Genomic DNA, 17,551 nt, shown 5'->3' with positions numbered 1-17,551 from the left:
TTAGTGAACCTAGCAAAAGAGCCAAACAAATAACAAGTGTGGGATTGCACTTTTTTTGCAATTTCACCACACTTGGAATTTTTTTTCCCGTTTTCTAGTACATGACTTGCTAAAACCAATGATGTTGTTCAAAAGTACAACTCTTCCCACAAAAAATAAGCCCACACATGGCCATATTGACAAAAAAATAAAAGTTATGGCTCTGGAAGGAGGGGAGCAAAAACAAAAAGGAAAATACCCCGGGTCACGAAGGAGCAATAACCATAAACAGAAAAAAACAAACAAAAAAAACCCAATAAGAACAAGCAACACACATCACAGTAAATCTAATAAAACTGACCACTTTTCAGGCTCTTTAAGAAGCCATCCTGGTTAGGGAGAACTGATGGATCATGCTTGATTTGATCTGGTATCCTCAGCTTCTGTCGGACAGCAGGAATTCTTAAGAAAGCCACTTGGGCTATAGAGAAAAAGTTTGAAGTGACCCAATATGTGAAAACAGCCTGTGGAAGAACAGCAGAAAAGTTCAATTTTAAAGCGCCACTTGCTGTTCACATAAATCACAGCGCATACAGACAGTAAGTGAGTCTGCTCGCAATACTCGGGTGGGCTACTTACAGTGGGGAAGTTGATTGTGATAGGCAAAACAATCAGCGGCATAACACGAAAAACTGTCTTCATGATTTTGAGATTAGGATTATTTACTCCAGACTCTGCTCCAAGCTAGGGAAAAAAAGAACAATCTGGAACTAGACTATATACCAAGAAGTAACACTAATAAGAGGTTAACAACACAAGTCTTTACCTCTAGAACTGCCCACATGCTGGTTGTGACTACTAGCGGCAGGATATAATATGGGTCAGCTACAGTTAGGTCGGCAAACCACCAGAGACCACCAGTTTGCAGGCTTGGAACAGGAAGATAAGACATCTGTCTCAGGGCCACAAAAAAGGAAATAAATATAGGTGCCTAGAGGATGAAGATAACAGTGTTACTGTATGCAGAATGGAACCATAGAGTTCTATGCAGGTATTATCAAGTTATATGGAACAAGAAGAACTTATGCAATACAATGCTAGTAATTATAGCCTTATTAAATCAAGATTCTTACCAGCACTCTAAACGTTGTCAGACTCACAAAAATGTCATAAATTAGGCCTTTGTTACTCTAGAATAGGCTTGGAGGCAAAGCGATAGCGGTATTTTAAGCTCCACTGACTGGTGAGGCCTGTGATTGGCTGCACGAGTCAGGTGAATTCATTCGACGTACAGCAGATGTCTGGTTCCAGTGATCCGACTGCTGCAGCCAATCACATGAATTTAGGGGCCAGGTAAGGGAAAAATGGGATGTCATCGCTCCCTGTCCAAGCTGTCACCACTGTAACAGCCTGTCCTGGAGCGACGGGGGTTAGAGAACGTGTATATACCTAATGTTTATAATATCACATTACCCGTAAGTTATAAATGCCAAAATAATGGGATGAGTGAAAGACTTTGAAAAATAAAAAATCTATAAGAAATAAAGAAATATTAGAGTTGTGCATATACATCAGATACCCAACAGCTTATCCAGAAGAGAAAAAAGGGAATGGAGGCTACCTGCATAGGGAGGGTAGAGCGCAAATTGGGTCAAGAGAAGTATTTTCACGCCAGTACAATCCACAAATGCTACAAAAAACTAAAAGACCTTAGATGAGTATCCCCAATAGAGTACATAGCCTGAACATACCAAACCTCTAGAGCAGGGGTGGGGACCCTCATGTCCCAGGGCCATTTATGGCCCTCAATGACCTTTTATCAGGCCTCGGAGCAGATTCTCGGGGACCTCATTCTTGGGCAAGGAGCTGTATTTTGATTGTCACCAGCTCATTAATTTCTTCTTGCTCTGTTATCACACACACTACTGAACATTGAAGGGCATGCAATGAAAGATTACTTCCTGACACCAGTGCCAGAGTCAGGATGTACTTTGTGGGTGGAGTTTGTACGGCCCCCAAAGGATGGTATAAATATCCAAATGGCCATTGGCAGAAAAAAAGGATTCCCCACCCCTGCTTTAGAGGAACAAAGCAGTAATACCACCAAAGATCCCTACTATGCAGACAACATCCAGGCCTGATCTACCACTTCATCTGGGAGAGCAGAAATGATGGCCCATGGTTCACACACACATCCTTTTCAAACAAATGTAAAAAACATCAAGGGTCCCGATTAATCATTTGCACTTTTTATTATCTTTTTAAGTCACTTTTCTTTTTTACTTTCTGGTATTAGCTGATGTTTTGACGCCAAATTCTTTAAAAGGGTGCACATGGTTCAAGAAGTTTTCAAAAAGTAAAAAATGTTCTTTGTTTTCATATTTTACCCATTTTCAGCTTATTTATAGACTGAAAATTCACATGCTCTGCTAAATTGACACAAAAGTTTGCACAAAAATTTAAGGTATACATAAAATCGCTCTGGGGGGTGCGGACAGGACTGAACTTGTGCAAAAATTTTGTGACTTTTTATACATTCACAATTGAGGAATTTGTCGCAAACATCTAAAAAAACAAACAAACAAACACCACCCCCCAAATTACCAAACAAAGAAAAAACAAACAAACAAGTAAATGGATAAAATAGACTTCATAACAGGTGTAAATGAAAAGAAGAATTCAGAGAAAATCAAATACAGGCTTAAAAAAAAACACCTAACTAATGGAATATCGAGTCAGGCCCCATATGTTTGTGCTTTTTTGCCATTCTTTTTAGATTTACTCAGGTTTTTGACATCCTAGAAAAGTTTTTGGAGAAAATATAACCCGACCAAGCGGTGTTGAAAAAAACAAAACAAAACACAAAAGCAGTATATGTTCAATTTACAAAATGTTACCATAGATTTTGGAAGACCAAACGTGTCAAAAAGCTGAGTGTGATGTGGCCGACTAAATCAAAACTAAATTGTCTCAATGGTAATATATAAATCCTTTATCAAAAATATATTATGGTGATGTAAGATGAAATATACAGTGGTTGGATTTTTATTTTTTATTTCTAAAGAGCAATTTTCGTAACACGCCATACCTGGACCAGAGGCACCAAAAATCCACGGAGAGGATTGACATCATGTTTCTTCTGATACAGCGTGAGGTCGGAGTATGCTTTGGAAACTAATGAGTAGAAACACCAAATAAAAAAAAACCTCATATGATACAATGCTAGCATTTTCTAACCTATAGTTTCATATAATTTCTAAGCTATTGGTCACCAATGGTAATACCACAGTAGGCGAGATGCCCACCACAATCTGGTGACTGCTGTGACAAAAAAAACCTCTGGAAAATAAGAGCCGGGAAGTTTGTGTCTGACGTAGGCAATTACTTCCCTATTCTTTACATTAGTTTATTATATCACCCAGTTATGCTCTTACATTCAAACCTGTTGCCTGATCGCTTGGCGTCGCTCATTTTACTTGACAATACGGTGATTTGAGGCATGTGGTTATTCAGTTTAGCTGCTTCTCTCTGTCCTTTGACTATTAGAGGAAAAACCAGAATACGTGCAAGGATGGTGCCTGAAAGAAAACACAATATGACAGTAAGTACCGGTACATGGATAGGCGCTGTCCAATAAAGGGGTCAGAAGATATCGGAGTGCTGAGCATACAATTACCTGTCACAATTGCCCCCCACCAGGGAATGCCCACATCTACGTGTAATATTTCCAGGAAGTTTTGAATCAAACCAACAGGACTGTATCCCCCAAGGCCCAGTTCACTCAAAGTTTGATCCACCTGACCAAGCGTTTCTATCACTGTGGGTGCAACTTCAGAGACTGGTGGTGGAAGGAGAGCTTCAGGAACTGAAGGGGATGGTGGTAACTGTGCCTCGGAGACCACTGGGATCTAAAAAGAAACATGACAATGAGACTATATGGCTAATCCAAAAGGAAATAAACAAGTCCTAGAGCAAAAAGAAGAAACATAAAAATGCAACTGTAAGCCACCGATTAAACCCATCATCTTCCATATTTCCTGTACACAGACTAATGCCGATCTGTCACATTGAACATGCTGTCCGTTCTGGATGCGCACACAGTTATTGACCAGCCTTGCCTGTACAAGTAAATGCCTCAGATCTTTCTTCAGTATCTAGATGTGAAGGGCACACTGAAGTATATAAATGATACAGATGGGTTGATGAGGCCCCGCACCTATTAGCTTTAGAGGAGTGGCCAGTGAATGGGATAAGTCACCAAATCCCAAGTCTGTGCAACAAAGTTCAAGAGTTGGCAGCTCTTCAAAACCAAGCTGCTAAAATACCACTAAAGTTTGGTGATGTCAAAAACTCACCATCATTTTGCCATCCAGGAAAACCAAGGTCAGGTTCAACTCTTGTTCTAGCCAGACGCAGCTGCAGTCAGCAAATATTCACCTTCCCTGCCACAGATCGAAAATTGTCTCCTGCACAGGTAGGTTTGGAAATCTGCATCCTGACTGATAAACAGGAGTGTATGGTGCAGAACCATTAGATACAAAATATATAGCAGTTTATTAGCAATCTCACAAATCAGGAATATTTTTTAAAGGGAACCAGTCAGTAGGATCATCCCTAACATACCTCGATATCTGAGATCTGATGGCTTATTTTTGAGAAATCCTCATTTTTCGTAGTATGTAAATGAGCTGTTAAGATTTATGAGTCGGACACAGATCTCCCTCCAGAGTTTCACTTTAATACATTCACATTTTAAAACGTTTTGTGAGTATCATCAATAGACAGCAATATATTATTGGCATCTACTGGTTCTTCACGACATACTGCATTCATTAGACAGGTTACAGATTACCACCCCCCCATGGAGCAGTAGACAATATTTGATCCATGATCGATATTCTATATTCAACTGGATCTAGATTTTGACTGCAGTTGCATCTGGATGGAACAATAGGACCTGACTAGGTTTTCTTGGAACTTATTTTCCCCGGGTAGTAAAATGATGGGGCGTTTTTGACATCAGCAAACTTTGATATGATATTATAGCTTGGCATTGAAACTCTGTGAATGTTTGGTCTATGTATATTAAGTCTCATATAAGAAAGATTTGTTTACTGAACAAAGGTTTCGGAAAGCAAATGCAAAAATAGGGATTTATAAGACGCTAGTAAATTAACCCTTACTTATATTACGGAAAAGTCAAGTGAAAAAATAGGACTTCTATCACATCGCTGCTTGCATTGCTTCTTCCTTAACCATTTAAAGACTCACCCATCTTAGGCCTTCAGGAGTAAGAGTTTTTATTTTCTTTTTAGCTTTTTTCATTGAGGCTTTCCAGGAGTTATCACATTTAGTCCGCTGACATAGCTGAATGACTGCTTGTTTTTGCGGGATGTATTGTATTTGTCAGTGGCACCACTTTGAAGAATACCAAACATAAAATATGCTGCGGACATTTATGAAATCTCTTGCTCATGCAGTTTGTTTTTCTGTGCATATTTTGAGCCATGCTTTTTTTTCTCAAAATGCATGTCAATTCTTTCAGCATTTTTGCAGCACTTTTCACCTGCTCAAACGCAAGTAAAAAACCCTGTAAAAAAACACACGTTGAAATGTTTCAAAGCTTGAATTTATGCGTAGTTGTATGACAACAAATACGCTATTTAAAAAAAAAAAAAAATCAAAAATTGTTTTTGTGTTGCCATATTTTTTGACAATAATACAATTTTCTGTAAAAAGAAAAAAGAAGCTGCGCAACACCTTACTGTTTTGAGACAAGAGGTAGTATTCAGCTGTACCATTTTCAGGTATGAGAATTTTGGGTATATGCATACGTTAAGTATTCACTGTGGACATTTCTGATTCAGGTACTGAAGTGTTGGCAGGAAAAACAGCATAAAATACGTGGATTTATAAAAAAAAGTTTGACTGCTGGATTAACAAAAACGGCACTTGAGATTTTTTCCTAATGCAGTGTTCACTGCTTGGGACAAATTATATTATATAATAGTATGAGTCATTACAGACACGGCAATGCAATATATATGATAGCTTAGAGGGCGTTTATTTTTTTCTAGTTTAAATTTTAATTTTTATTGTTACAACGGAACTTGGGGAAGGTAATTTTTTATTTTTTTTTAATTAACCCCAGCTTTTTTCGGTTTTGTGTTTTCGTTTTTCACTCCCCTCCTTCCCAGAGCTATAACTTTTTTATTTTTCCATCAATATGGCCATATGGGGGCTTATTTTTTGCAGGACGAGTTGTACTTTTGAACCACATAGTTGGTTTTAGCATGTCCTGTACTAGAAAACGGGGAAAAAAAATCCAAGTGCGGTGAAATTGCAAAAAAAGCGCAATCCCACACTTGTTTTTTGTTTGGCTTTTTTGCTAGATTCACTAAATGCTAAAACTGACCTGCCATTGTGATTCTCCAGGTCATTACAAGTTCATAGACACCAAACATGTCCAGGTTATTTTTTATCTAAGTGGATAAAAAAAAATTCCAGACTCCATTTTTCGTGATCTGGGGTTGGGTGCGAAGCTGATGTTTTTAATGATACCATTTTGGTGCAGATACGTTCCTCTGATCGCCCGTACTATCCTTTCCGAGGTCAGAAAGGGGTTAAAAGAAAAAGTAATTTTTTTTCCCCAACTACTTTTTAGTCTCCGAGGAGATTTGAACAAGTGATCTTATGATTGCATAAATACACTGGCTTCTTGTGTAATGCAGTACATTACCTAGCCTGTCAGTGTTTCAATGATAGCAGAACCTGTATCTGGCAAGATCTGATAGACTTACAGGCCATTGCCAAGCCTAAGGGTGCCACAGCAACTCGCTGGCAACCCAGCAACGTGATCGCAAGGTGCCAGCTTCTGTCACTACTAAAGCTGCTTGGAATGGCAACAATGATTTATAGCAGCTATAGCAAGAGCCTGGCTTTGTGTATCAGCTGCGCACTTGCAGCTCATCACATCAGTGATAGAGCACAAAGTGACATGAGCACATGATGGATAAAGAATTTATTTTATAGACTTAAGCATTTCGCATAAATCCAAAAAATCTATGTAGAATAGTACACAGTAATAATTATACAAATAAGCTACTGCAAAAAGGGTAAGATAAAAGTAGCAGCTCTCGGATCACAGCTACACCGATAGCAGCTACTGCACAGGAGCAGCGGGCGCCATTTTCAAATTGAGTTTTTTTTATTTCTTTCCTGTAGCTAAAAAATGTATTATTGGAACATAAAACATGCAATTTTGCTGCAGAGCAGGTGCCACGGCTGGTATCTGCCTGCAGGTGTTTTTTTTTAACGCATGTACAGGCATTCATGATGTAAACTAGGGGGCAGGTCAGTGAGGGATCAGTGACCTGTCAGTAGTATGAATAACTAAGCAGAGTACCACACGAAAACCCCCACAGGCCGCCCCGAAGCACAAGCAAATCATTAACTCAAAACTGAAAATAAAGATTACACAACAACCACAAGACGGATTTCATCACCCAGGTATCATTGTAATCAGTATAACGGCGCCGACCTGACACTGTCTGTAGGGTACTGTGCACAATCCTGCTGACAGGTTCCCTATAAGTCAGTGTGTTCTTGTTTGTCTATGTAGCCAAGAGAGTGACATTTAGTTTCCTGATTAAGGGTTATATTTTATCCTACTCCTTTGCTATAGCCTTTATTGTGTAGGCCTGTATACATTAAAAATGCTATACGCTTTACTCACTCATAGCAGGTGCAGCATTAGCTCTCCAATGCTGCGGAGGTGGCAGCAGATATAAAGTCTCCTTCATATTGATCACCAAGTCTGAATATTTACCTGACTGGCAGCAGTGTTTACAGTGCTTTGGTGGCGAACATTTGTGAAGAACAGGAGCTGATGTGTCCCAGCAGCTCGCACCCTGTGTAAACGAGCTGTAGATGGGCATCTGTGATACTGAAAAACACAATACAACACAAAATCAGTTAGAGTCCTCATTGATTTTTCATTATTCCAAAACATAAATATTACTATTACAACAGCTTTTATGTGAACTACTCACGGCATGTTCCATGGAGACAGTGGCTCACTGGCATGATTTTATCAAAGTGGCCCTCTACACTAAGTTATATGAAGTACAGAGGCTTGCAAATAGGCTTTTTACCTATTTTGTAACATTACAACCTGTGTTTAAATATTTTTGTAATCTGATTTATGTGTGTGTGATGCAGAAGCAATAAATAGTCCAAATCGGTGAAGTGAGAAAAATATAGGCATAAATTAAATTTATGGGATCAAATAATTAAAATTTGGCATGTGCATATTATTATTACTAGATGGTGGCCCGATTCGAACGCATCGGGTATTCTAGAATATGCATGTCCACGTAGTATATTGCCCAGCCACACAGTATATTGCCCAGCCACACAGTATATTGCCCAGCCACATAGTATATTGCCCAGCCACATAGTATATTGCCTAGCCACATAGTATACAGGTCCTTCTCAAAAAATTAGCATATAGTGTTAAATTTCATTATTTACCATAATGTAATGATTACAATTAAACTTTCATATATTATAGATTCATTATCCACCAACTGAAATTTGTCAGGTCTTTTATTGTTTTAATACTGATGATTTTGGCATACAACTACTGATAACCCAAAAAACCTGTCTCAATAAATTAGCATATCAAGAAAAGGTTCTCTAAACGACCTATTACCCTAATCTTCTGAATCAACTAATTAACTCTAAACACATGCAAAAGATACCTGAGGCTTTTATAAACTCCCTGCCTGGTTCATTACTCAAAACCCCCATCATGGGTAAGACTAGCGACCTGACAGATGTCAAGAAGGCCATCATTGACACCCTCAAGCAAGAGGGTAAGACCCAGAAAGAAATTTCTCAACAAATAGGCTGTTCCCAGAGTGCTGTATCAAGGCACCTCAATGGTAAGTCTGTTGGAAGGAAACAATGTGGCAGAAAACGCTGTACAACGAGAAGAGGAGACCGGACCCTGAGGAAGATTGTGGAGAAGGACCGATTCCAGACCTTGGGGAACCTGAGGAAGCAGTGGACTGAGTCTGGTGTGGAAACATCCAGAGCCACCGTGCACAGGCGTGTGCAGGAAATGGGCTACAGGTGCCGCATTCCCCAGGTAAAGCCACTTTTGAGCTACAGAGAAGCAGCACTGGACTGTTGCTAAGTGGTCCCAAGTACTTTTTTCTGATGAAAGCAAATTTTGCATGTCATTCGGAAATCAAGGTGCCAGAGTCTGGAGGAAGACTGGGGAGAAGGAAATGCCAAAATGCCTGAAGTCCAGTGTCAAGTACCCACAGTCTGTGATGGTGTGGGGTGCCATGTCAGCTGCTGGTGTTGGTCCACTGTGTTTCATCAAGGGCAGGGTCAATGCAGCTAGCTATCAGGAGATTTTGGAGCACTTCATGCTTCCATCGGCTGAAATGCTTTATGGAGATGAAGATTTCATTTTTCAGCACGACCTGGCACCTGCTCACAGTGCCAAAACCACTGGTAAATGGTTTACTGACCATGGTATTACTGTGCTCAATTGGCCTGCCAACTCTCCTGACCTGAACCCCATAGAGAATCTGTGGGATATTGTGAAGAGAAAGTTGAGAGACGCAAGACCCAACACTCTGGATGAGCTTAAGGCCGCTATTGAAGCATCCTGGGCCTCCATAACATCTCAGCAGTGTCACAGGCTGATTGCCTCCATGCCACGCCGCATTGAAGCAGTCATTTCTGCCAAAGGATTCCCGACCAAGTATTGAGTGCATAACTGAACATTATTATTTGTTGGTTTTTTTGTTTGTTATTAAAAAACACTTTTATTTGATTGGATGGGTGAAATATGCTAATTTATTGAGACAGGTTTTTTGGGTTATCAGGAGTTGTATGCCAAAATCATCAGTATTAAAACAATAAAAGACCTGACAAATTTCAGTTGGTGGATAATGAATCTATAATATATGAAAGTTTAATTGTAATCATTACATTATGGTAAATAATGAAATTTAACACTATATGCTAATTTTTTGAGAAGGACCTGTATAGCAGAGCCACATAGTACGGTATATTGCCCAGCCACGTAGTATATAGCAGAGCCACGTGGTATATAGCAGAGCCACGTAGTATATAGCAGAGCCACGTAGTATATAGCAGAGCCACGTAGTATATTGCCCAGTCACGTAGTATATTGGCCAGCACAGACCCACGTAGTATAGAGACTTAAAAAAAATAAAAAAAATAAACATATACTCACCTTCCGAAGGCCCGTTGAAGTCCTGCTATACTCACCATCCGACGCCTTTCCCGCTCCTCGCCACTCTCCCAGGATCGCTCCATTGCAAGCGGCAGCTTCCGGTCCCAGGGCTGGTGTGAGCAGGCCCTATGATGACGTAGCGCGCGGTCACATGACCATGACGTCACGGCAGGTCCTTGTCGCACACCAGCCCTGGGACCGGAAGCTGCCGCTTGCAATGGAGCGGTCCCAGGAGCGTGGCGAGGAGCGGGAAAGGCAGCGGATGGTGAGTATAGCAGGTTTTTTTTTTTAAATTATTTTTAACATGACATTTTTACTATTGATGCCGCATAGGCAGCATCAATAGTAAATAGTTGGGGACACACAGGGTTAATAGCAGCGGTAACGGAGTGCGTTACACCGCGGGCCATTACCGCTGCCATTAACCCTGGTGAGCGGGCGGGCGCCGGGCAGTGAGTGCAGGGGAGTAGGGGAGGGACTAATCGGACTGTGGCCGTTGCTGATTGGTCGCGGCAGCCATGACAGGCAGCTGCCGAGACCAATCAGCGAATGAATAACCGTGACAGAAGGACAGACAGACGGAAGTGACCCTTAGACAATTATATAGTAGATAGCTCCATTTATTCCATGGCACTTTACATTAGAGGAGAGTCATACATAATAGAAAACAAGTACAGTAATCTTAAACAATACAAGTCACAACTGGTACAGGAGGAGAGAGGACCCTGCCCGCGAGGGCTCACAATCTACAAGGGATGGGTGAGGATACAATAGGTAATGGCAGAGCTGGTCGTGCAGTGGTTTGGTGGATAGGTGGTTACTGCAGGTTGTAGGCTTGTCGGAAGAGGTAGGTCTTCAGGTTCCTTTTGAAGGTTTCCACAGTAGGCGAGTCTCTGTTGGGGTAGAGAGATCCAGAGGACGGGGGATGCACTGGAGAAATCTTGTATGAGATTGTGGGAAGAAGAGGGGAGTAGAGAAGGAGATCTTGTGAGGATCGGAGGTTGCGTGCAAGTAGGTACCGGGAGACGAAATCACAGATGTATGGAAGAGACAGGTTGTGGATGACTTTGTATGTCAAGGTTAGGCTTTTGTACTGGAGTCTCTGGGCAATGGGGAGCCAATGAAGGGATTGACAAAGGGGAGAGGCCGGGGAATAGCGGGGGGACAGGTGGATTAGTCAGGCAGCAGAGTTTAGAATAGATTGGAGGGGTGCGAGAGTGTTAGAGGGGAGGCCACAGAGCAGGAGGTTACAGTAGTCGAGGCGGGAGATGATGAGGGCATGCACTAGGGTTTTTGCAGATTACTGGTTGAGGAATGTACGGATCCGGGTAATATTTTTGAGTTGAAGTAGTCGGAGCCCATTTTGGTTGAGTCGGAATAAAATGGACCGACTGACTGCTAAAATATATAATAAAACGGGTACAGTAGTTCAATACAGTTTGTGGAGAATATTTTTTTATAAGAATTTGGGAAAGTTATGAAATGTCCTATAAATTATTATTATTTATATAGCACCATTAATGCCATGGTGCCGTACATGAGAATGTGAATGAGGACGCCCCCGGAAGAAGCTAGCGTGAAACACGCGTTGGGGTGAGGAAGGTCCCTAGGTCGGCACTGTTTCTGGCTCCGGGTCCTGGCATCGCCCACTGTCGTGTGACACTATAGGTAATATCTTTACTAGTGATGAGCGAATTAACTCTTTACTTAAGATTTCTCGAGCATGCTCGGGGGTCCTCCGAGTATTTTTTAGTGCTTGGAGTTTTAGTTTTTCTTGCCAAAGCTGAATGATTTACATCTGTTAGCCAGCATAAGTACATGTGGGGGTTGCCTGGTTGCTAGGGAATCCCCACATGTACTTATGCTGGCTAACAGATGTAAATCATTCAGCTGCGGCGCTAAAAACTAAAACTCCAAGCACTAAAAAATACTCGGAGGACACCCGCGCATGCTCGAGAAATCTCGAGTAACGAGTATATTTGCTCATCACTAATGTTTACCCATCCACCATTGCTGATCTCCGGTATGACATTCTTTCTAATTAGGATTTCACGGGTTGTTTGAGATTTTTCACTTTATTACAAGGTGTCCAGTAATTAGGTTCATTTAGAATACAATCTTTGGTATTGACAGTGTCCTTTGCCAGTATCCTCTCTGGCTCTAAATTGGCTATTCAGCACATATGTTTTAATGTGTACATGGTTACTGATGTTTATTCCTTATAATTAATTTTTCAGATCTTGGAGTCATATTTACCATGCTTGATATGTGGAGCTGTTTTGTCGCTGTACTGAGGGTCCCTCCTAATGGACATGCTTGTTTGAATATTCCTTAGGTCTTGCAGGAATTTGTATGGATTTTAGCCAAATTAGTTCTCATGCTTCGCACTGACGAGGGCCAACAGCCCAAAACACAGTGTCTGCGAATTGAGATACTAATTTGGCTTTTATCCTAAAGGTACCGTCACATTTAGCGACGCTGCAGCGATATAGACAACGATGCCGATCGCTGCAGCGTCGCTGTTTAGGTCGTTGTGTGGTCGCTGGAGAGCTGCCACACAGACAGCTCTCCAGCGACCAAGATGCCGAAGTCCCCGGGTAACCAGGGTAAACATCGGGTTACTAAGCGCAGGGCCGCGCTTAGTAACCAGATGTTTACCTTGGTTACCATTGTAAAAGTTAAAAAAACCAAACAGTACATACTTACATTCCGGTGTCTGTCGCGTCCCCCGGCGTCAGCTTCCCTGCACTGTGTCAGCGCCGGCCGTAAAGCAGAGCACAGCGGTGACGTCACTGCTGTGCTCTGCTTTACGGCCGGCGCTGACACAGTCAGTGCGGGAAGCTGACGCCGGGGGACGTGACAGACACCGGAATGTAAGTATGTACTGTTTGGTTTTTTTTTAACTTTCACAATGGTAACCAGGGTAAACATCGGGTTACTAAGCGCGGCCCTGCGCTTAGTAACCCGATATTTACCCTGGTTACCAGTGAACACATCGCTGGATCGGCGTCACACACACCGATCCAGCGATGACAGCGGGTGATCAGTGACCAAAAAAAAAGTCCTGATCATTCCCAGCGACCAACGATCTCCCAGCAGGGGCCTGATCGTTGGTCGCTGTCACGCATAACGATTTTGTTAACGATATCGTTGCTACGTCACAAAAAGCAACGATATCGTTAACGAAATCGTTATGTTTGAAGGTACCTTTAGTCATATTGCACGACTCGTTAAAGATTTGATTGTGACTTGTAGGATCGCTACTTCCAACAGGTGGCGCCATAGAGTTTAAGTCCTCTTTTTCTCAGAAGAGGCAATTTGCATATTATATTTCCCAGAGGAGCACTGCACGGCGAATAAGCATCCATACCTTGACATGCCAGAGATGGTATGTCACTCTCCATAAGGAGAAACGATACCCCGTAGACCCCAGTCCAGAACCTCTCACCTAGCCAAATTAGTTCTCATGCTTCGCACTGACGAGGGCCAACAGCCCGAAACACTGTGTCTGCGAATTGAGATACTAATTTGGCTTTTATCCTAAGTCATATTGCACGACTCGTTAAAGAGTCGATTGTGACTTGTAGGATCGCTACTTCCAACAGGTGGCGCTATAGAGTTTAAGTCCTCTTTTTCTCAGAAGAGGCAATTTGCATATGAATTTTTAATAAAGTTTTTTGCTTTTTACGTTCATGGTTCTCTTTTCTGGACTACAAGGACTACAAGTCCATTTGGTTTCACACTGCGTTATGGGCGTCCGTTAGGCGGACTACGTTACACCGCGGCATAAACGCGGTGTAACGGAGTCCGTTAAGGCCGCCATTAACGCCTATGTCGGACGCATCGCTAGCGCACGCCCACAATGGGCGTGCGCTAGGGATGTGCTGTCATTGAGTGATGGAACCTGAGACGCGAGCTGCAGCGTTTCCAGGTCCGTCACTGGTAGCGCAGATAGAGCTAGCAGATGCGCTATCTGCGGTAGCGCGATGAAGAATGTCGGCACTTGCGTCAGCGGCCCGTTCACGTATGTGTTGAACGGGCTGCTGTTTAACGCAATGTGAACCCGGGGGTACGTCGGTGTAAAGGATTAAATGGAGCATGAACATGTCCCCAGACAAGTAGCTCATCTTGCATATACCAAAGAAAAGGGAAAGGTGTCATCTGACCTCAAGCTGCTCAGTCAGCGCTTGTCTTAGCAATTTATAGTCTGACCCATCATAGGATCATTATGAAAAAAAAAAGTTATGTTCTTTATAAATGCTAATTAGTCCATTACAATATGTTAATGTAGGAAACCGCGCTTGCGTATATATGTCAGTTCCCAATAGCATAACATCCATATATTATTTATTTTCCTAAAGTTTCTTAAGGGTTTTGTAGCCCGTACCAAAAGGATAGGGGACAATTCCTAATTGCTCAGGGTCTGACCATTAGCACCGCATCTGATTATGGGAATAACTTCAATACTTGGTACAAAACACTTTAAAGGTGTTTTTCAGGCTCAACAAAAAAAAAATTGTGTAGTCACTTTATGACTGCAGATTGCCAAATCTTGACAGTATGCACAAGATTCCCCTGCGCTTTATATACTTGCGGTCACTTGTAGACTAGATTGAAAGAACATTGAAAGAAGCAGAAGAAGTTGTAAATTGTATACTTGAGGTCACATGATGACCACTCAAACTGGAAACGGAGGGGAATCCTGACAACGCATATATTGAACATTGTCAAAATTGGGCAATATGCAGTCAACAAGTAACTGCAGAAATTTAAGTTAAGCCCAAAAACCATTTGAGATCTTCAGAACAAATTACTAAATACCGTAACTATTATCATTTCGATTCTCCATTTATAACGGTCCTCACCAAACAAATGAAGAACTACTGCAGACTCGTATGTTCACACGTCAGATTGGTGTATGAATGGACACAGTGGTATCCATCTGCTTTAGAGACCCATTGCAAAAAAACAAACAAACCATGTACTGAGTGATTTTTTTTTTTAGCGGTAGCCTGCTGAATAGGTAAATACAATATACAGCTTATACAATTAAAAGAGTATCTCACCTCATTTGTACATTTTGGCATGTTGTCAGGATATGCCATATATGTATGGTACATGCAGGTCCCACCAGTAAGACTTTCATACATCGGGAGACCAGGGCCCCATTGTGCGCAGCGTAGAAGGGTATGGGAATTCTGACTGGTCACGAGACATGTGCGGTTCTCACTGGTGGAACCCGCATCTACTGCACATCTCTGGTACATCCGTAAATGTACGAGATTATTTACATGGAGACAAAAATAACACTGTTGTTGCCCTCTGCCTGATAAATCAAGCTGATGGGAATGATAAAGGGAATTTGTCCGGTGATGGTTTCGTAGCATAATAATGGTATCTTCAGGGTATGTAACATTTATTGCAGCAGATTGTGCTGTTTTCTTGCTGGAAGCTCGGCATAACTCACAGTCCTGCACCGACTAGTCACAGGTATGTAAATCAAAAGGAAATATTTCCCCCTACCCCCCTTCGGTGTCAACATCAGGGATAATAAAATCTTGCTCATGAGAGATGCCTCTCTAGGCCTGCGCATATGGGGTTTAATTTTTTCCTGTAGTGTCATTTACTATCCCGGAATACAGCACAGAGGGGTGGGTGGGATTGTGGGCAGGGGGCATATTTACTTTTCATTTACATACACTTGACCAGCTGGTGTCTGACGGACGTGTGCAGAGTTTACAGCAAGAAAACGGCAGAAAGTACAGCAATAAACGTTGCATATTCTGAAAGGGCTGCCCGAGCACTTTTTCCAGGTACCATTAGCATCCTACAAAAAAAAAAATCAACTGACAAAATTCCCTTTAAAGAAATACCCAGGATAGAGAAAACCATGACTGCTTTCTTTGAGAAACAGCGCCCCCTGACTGTGATCTGTACATGGCATTGCAGCTGTGCTACCTTCACTCCAATGGGGCCAAGTCACAGCACATGGCCAGAGGTGGCGCTGTTTTCCTCATCCTGGACAACCCCTATAAAGTGAGCGGAGTGCACGACGCAGTTACAATGATGACACCAATGGCGCATGCAGAGGTGATGGCGCATGCAGAGGTGATGGGGCATGCAGAGGTGATGGCGCATGCAGAGGTGATGGCGCATGCAGAGGTGATGGCGCATGCAGAGGTGATGGCGCATGCAGAGGTGATGGCGCATGCAGAGGGGATGGGGCATGCAGAGGTGATGGGGCATGCACAGGTGATGGGGCATGCACAGGTGATGGGGCATGCACAGGTGATGGGGCATGCACAGGTGATGGGGCATGCACAGGTGATGGGGCATGCACAGGTGATGGGGCATGCACAGGTGATGGGGCATGCACAGGTGATGGGGCATGCACAGGTGATGGGGCATGCACAGGTGGTGGGGCATGCACAGGTGATGGCGCATGCACAGGTGATGGCGCATGCACAGGTGATGGCGCATGCACAGGTGATGGGGCATGCACAGGTGATGGCGCATGCACAGGTGATGGCGCATGCACAGGTGATGGCGCATGTACAGGTGATGGGGCATGTACAGGTGATGGGGCATGTACAGGTGATGGGGCATGTACAGGTGATGGCGCAGCCCGGCCACACACACAGGGATGCTCTCCGCTAGTCACATGCCCCTCGTCACCAGATCACCCACAATGGCCACACACAGTGGAGGAGATCTTGGCCTTGTGCTCAGTGACAGGCTGCTGTAAGAGGCCACCACTCACATACGTGCCCAGGATCTGCTCTCTCAGGGCACAGGATGAAGCCTCTGCTACAGTCCGGACCTTACACATCATGAGGAGAGCCATGACCTCCAGGGATCTTCTCCCTCGCACCTGTAATCATTCAGCAGCGCTCAGACCTGACACTTCCGCCATATTCACATGTAACACAGCCCTGACCTGCCGCTCTGCAACCTCTGTCATCCTCCAGACGCTTTGCAGCCTTCGGCCCAACACTGCCCGGCATGCTGCTTCCATGCTGAAGGCCGCCATATTACTCGTGACGTCACTAGTTAGGGACCGAGGACAGGCAGGTCACGCGCAGGCGCAGTGCGTACACAGCTGGAGGCGGGCTCCTACCTGACAGGAAGCGGGAGCGCGGGCGCTCATGTGCAGTGATAATACACAGTCAGTCACTCAGTCAGTCACAGATATCAGAGCGGGTTCACTTCACAGACTGCAGGTCACTAATGGCGGACCCACTTTTTAATAGCACTGCAGAACAGAATGGAAAGTAATGGTCGTGAAAAGCTGACTGC

At 43.0% G+C, this 17,551-nt stretch overlaps 1 protein-coding gene across 1 annotated transcript in view; it reads right to left on the bottom strand.

Annotated features, from left to right (window-relative positions):
* OXA1L (OXA1L mitochondrial inner membrane protein) overlaps positions 1-17,314 on the bottom strand; it is a 30,672-nt gene extending 13,358 nt beyond the window's left edge. The window contains exons 1-8 of the mRNA XM_069761533.1: positions 17,193-17,314; positions 7,808-7,924; positions 3,656-3,887; positions 3,414-3,557; positions 3,068-3,153; positions 806-970; positions 619-723; positions 341-503 (exon numbers count right to left, since the gene is read on the bottom strand). Of these exons, the coding sequence (XP_069617634.1) occupies positions 341-503; positions 619-723; positions 806-970; positions 3,068-3,153; positions 3,414-3,557; positions 3,656-3,887; positions 7,808-7,924; positions 17,193-17,285 (1,105 nt within the window). The 5' untranslated portion in view covers positions 17,286-17,314. The remainder of the gene's footprint in view (positions 1-340; positions 504-618; positions 724-805; positions 971-3,067; positions 3,154-3,413; positions 3,558-3,655; positions 3,888-7,807; positions 7,925-17,192) is intronic.
* Between the last annotated feature and the right edge of the window lie 237 nt (positions 17,315-17,551).

This window comes from Ranitomeya imitator, chromosome 1, assembly GCF_032444005.1.
Source record: "Ranitomeya imitator isolate aRanImi1 chromosome 1, aRanImi1.pri, whole genome shotgun sequence".
NCBI lineage: Eukaryota > Metazoa > Chordata > Amphibia > Anura > Dendrobatidae > Ranitomeya > Ranitomeya imitator.
Note: the sequence above shows the minus strand (reverse complement) of the source record. Positions and strands in the feature narration are given on the sequence as shown.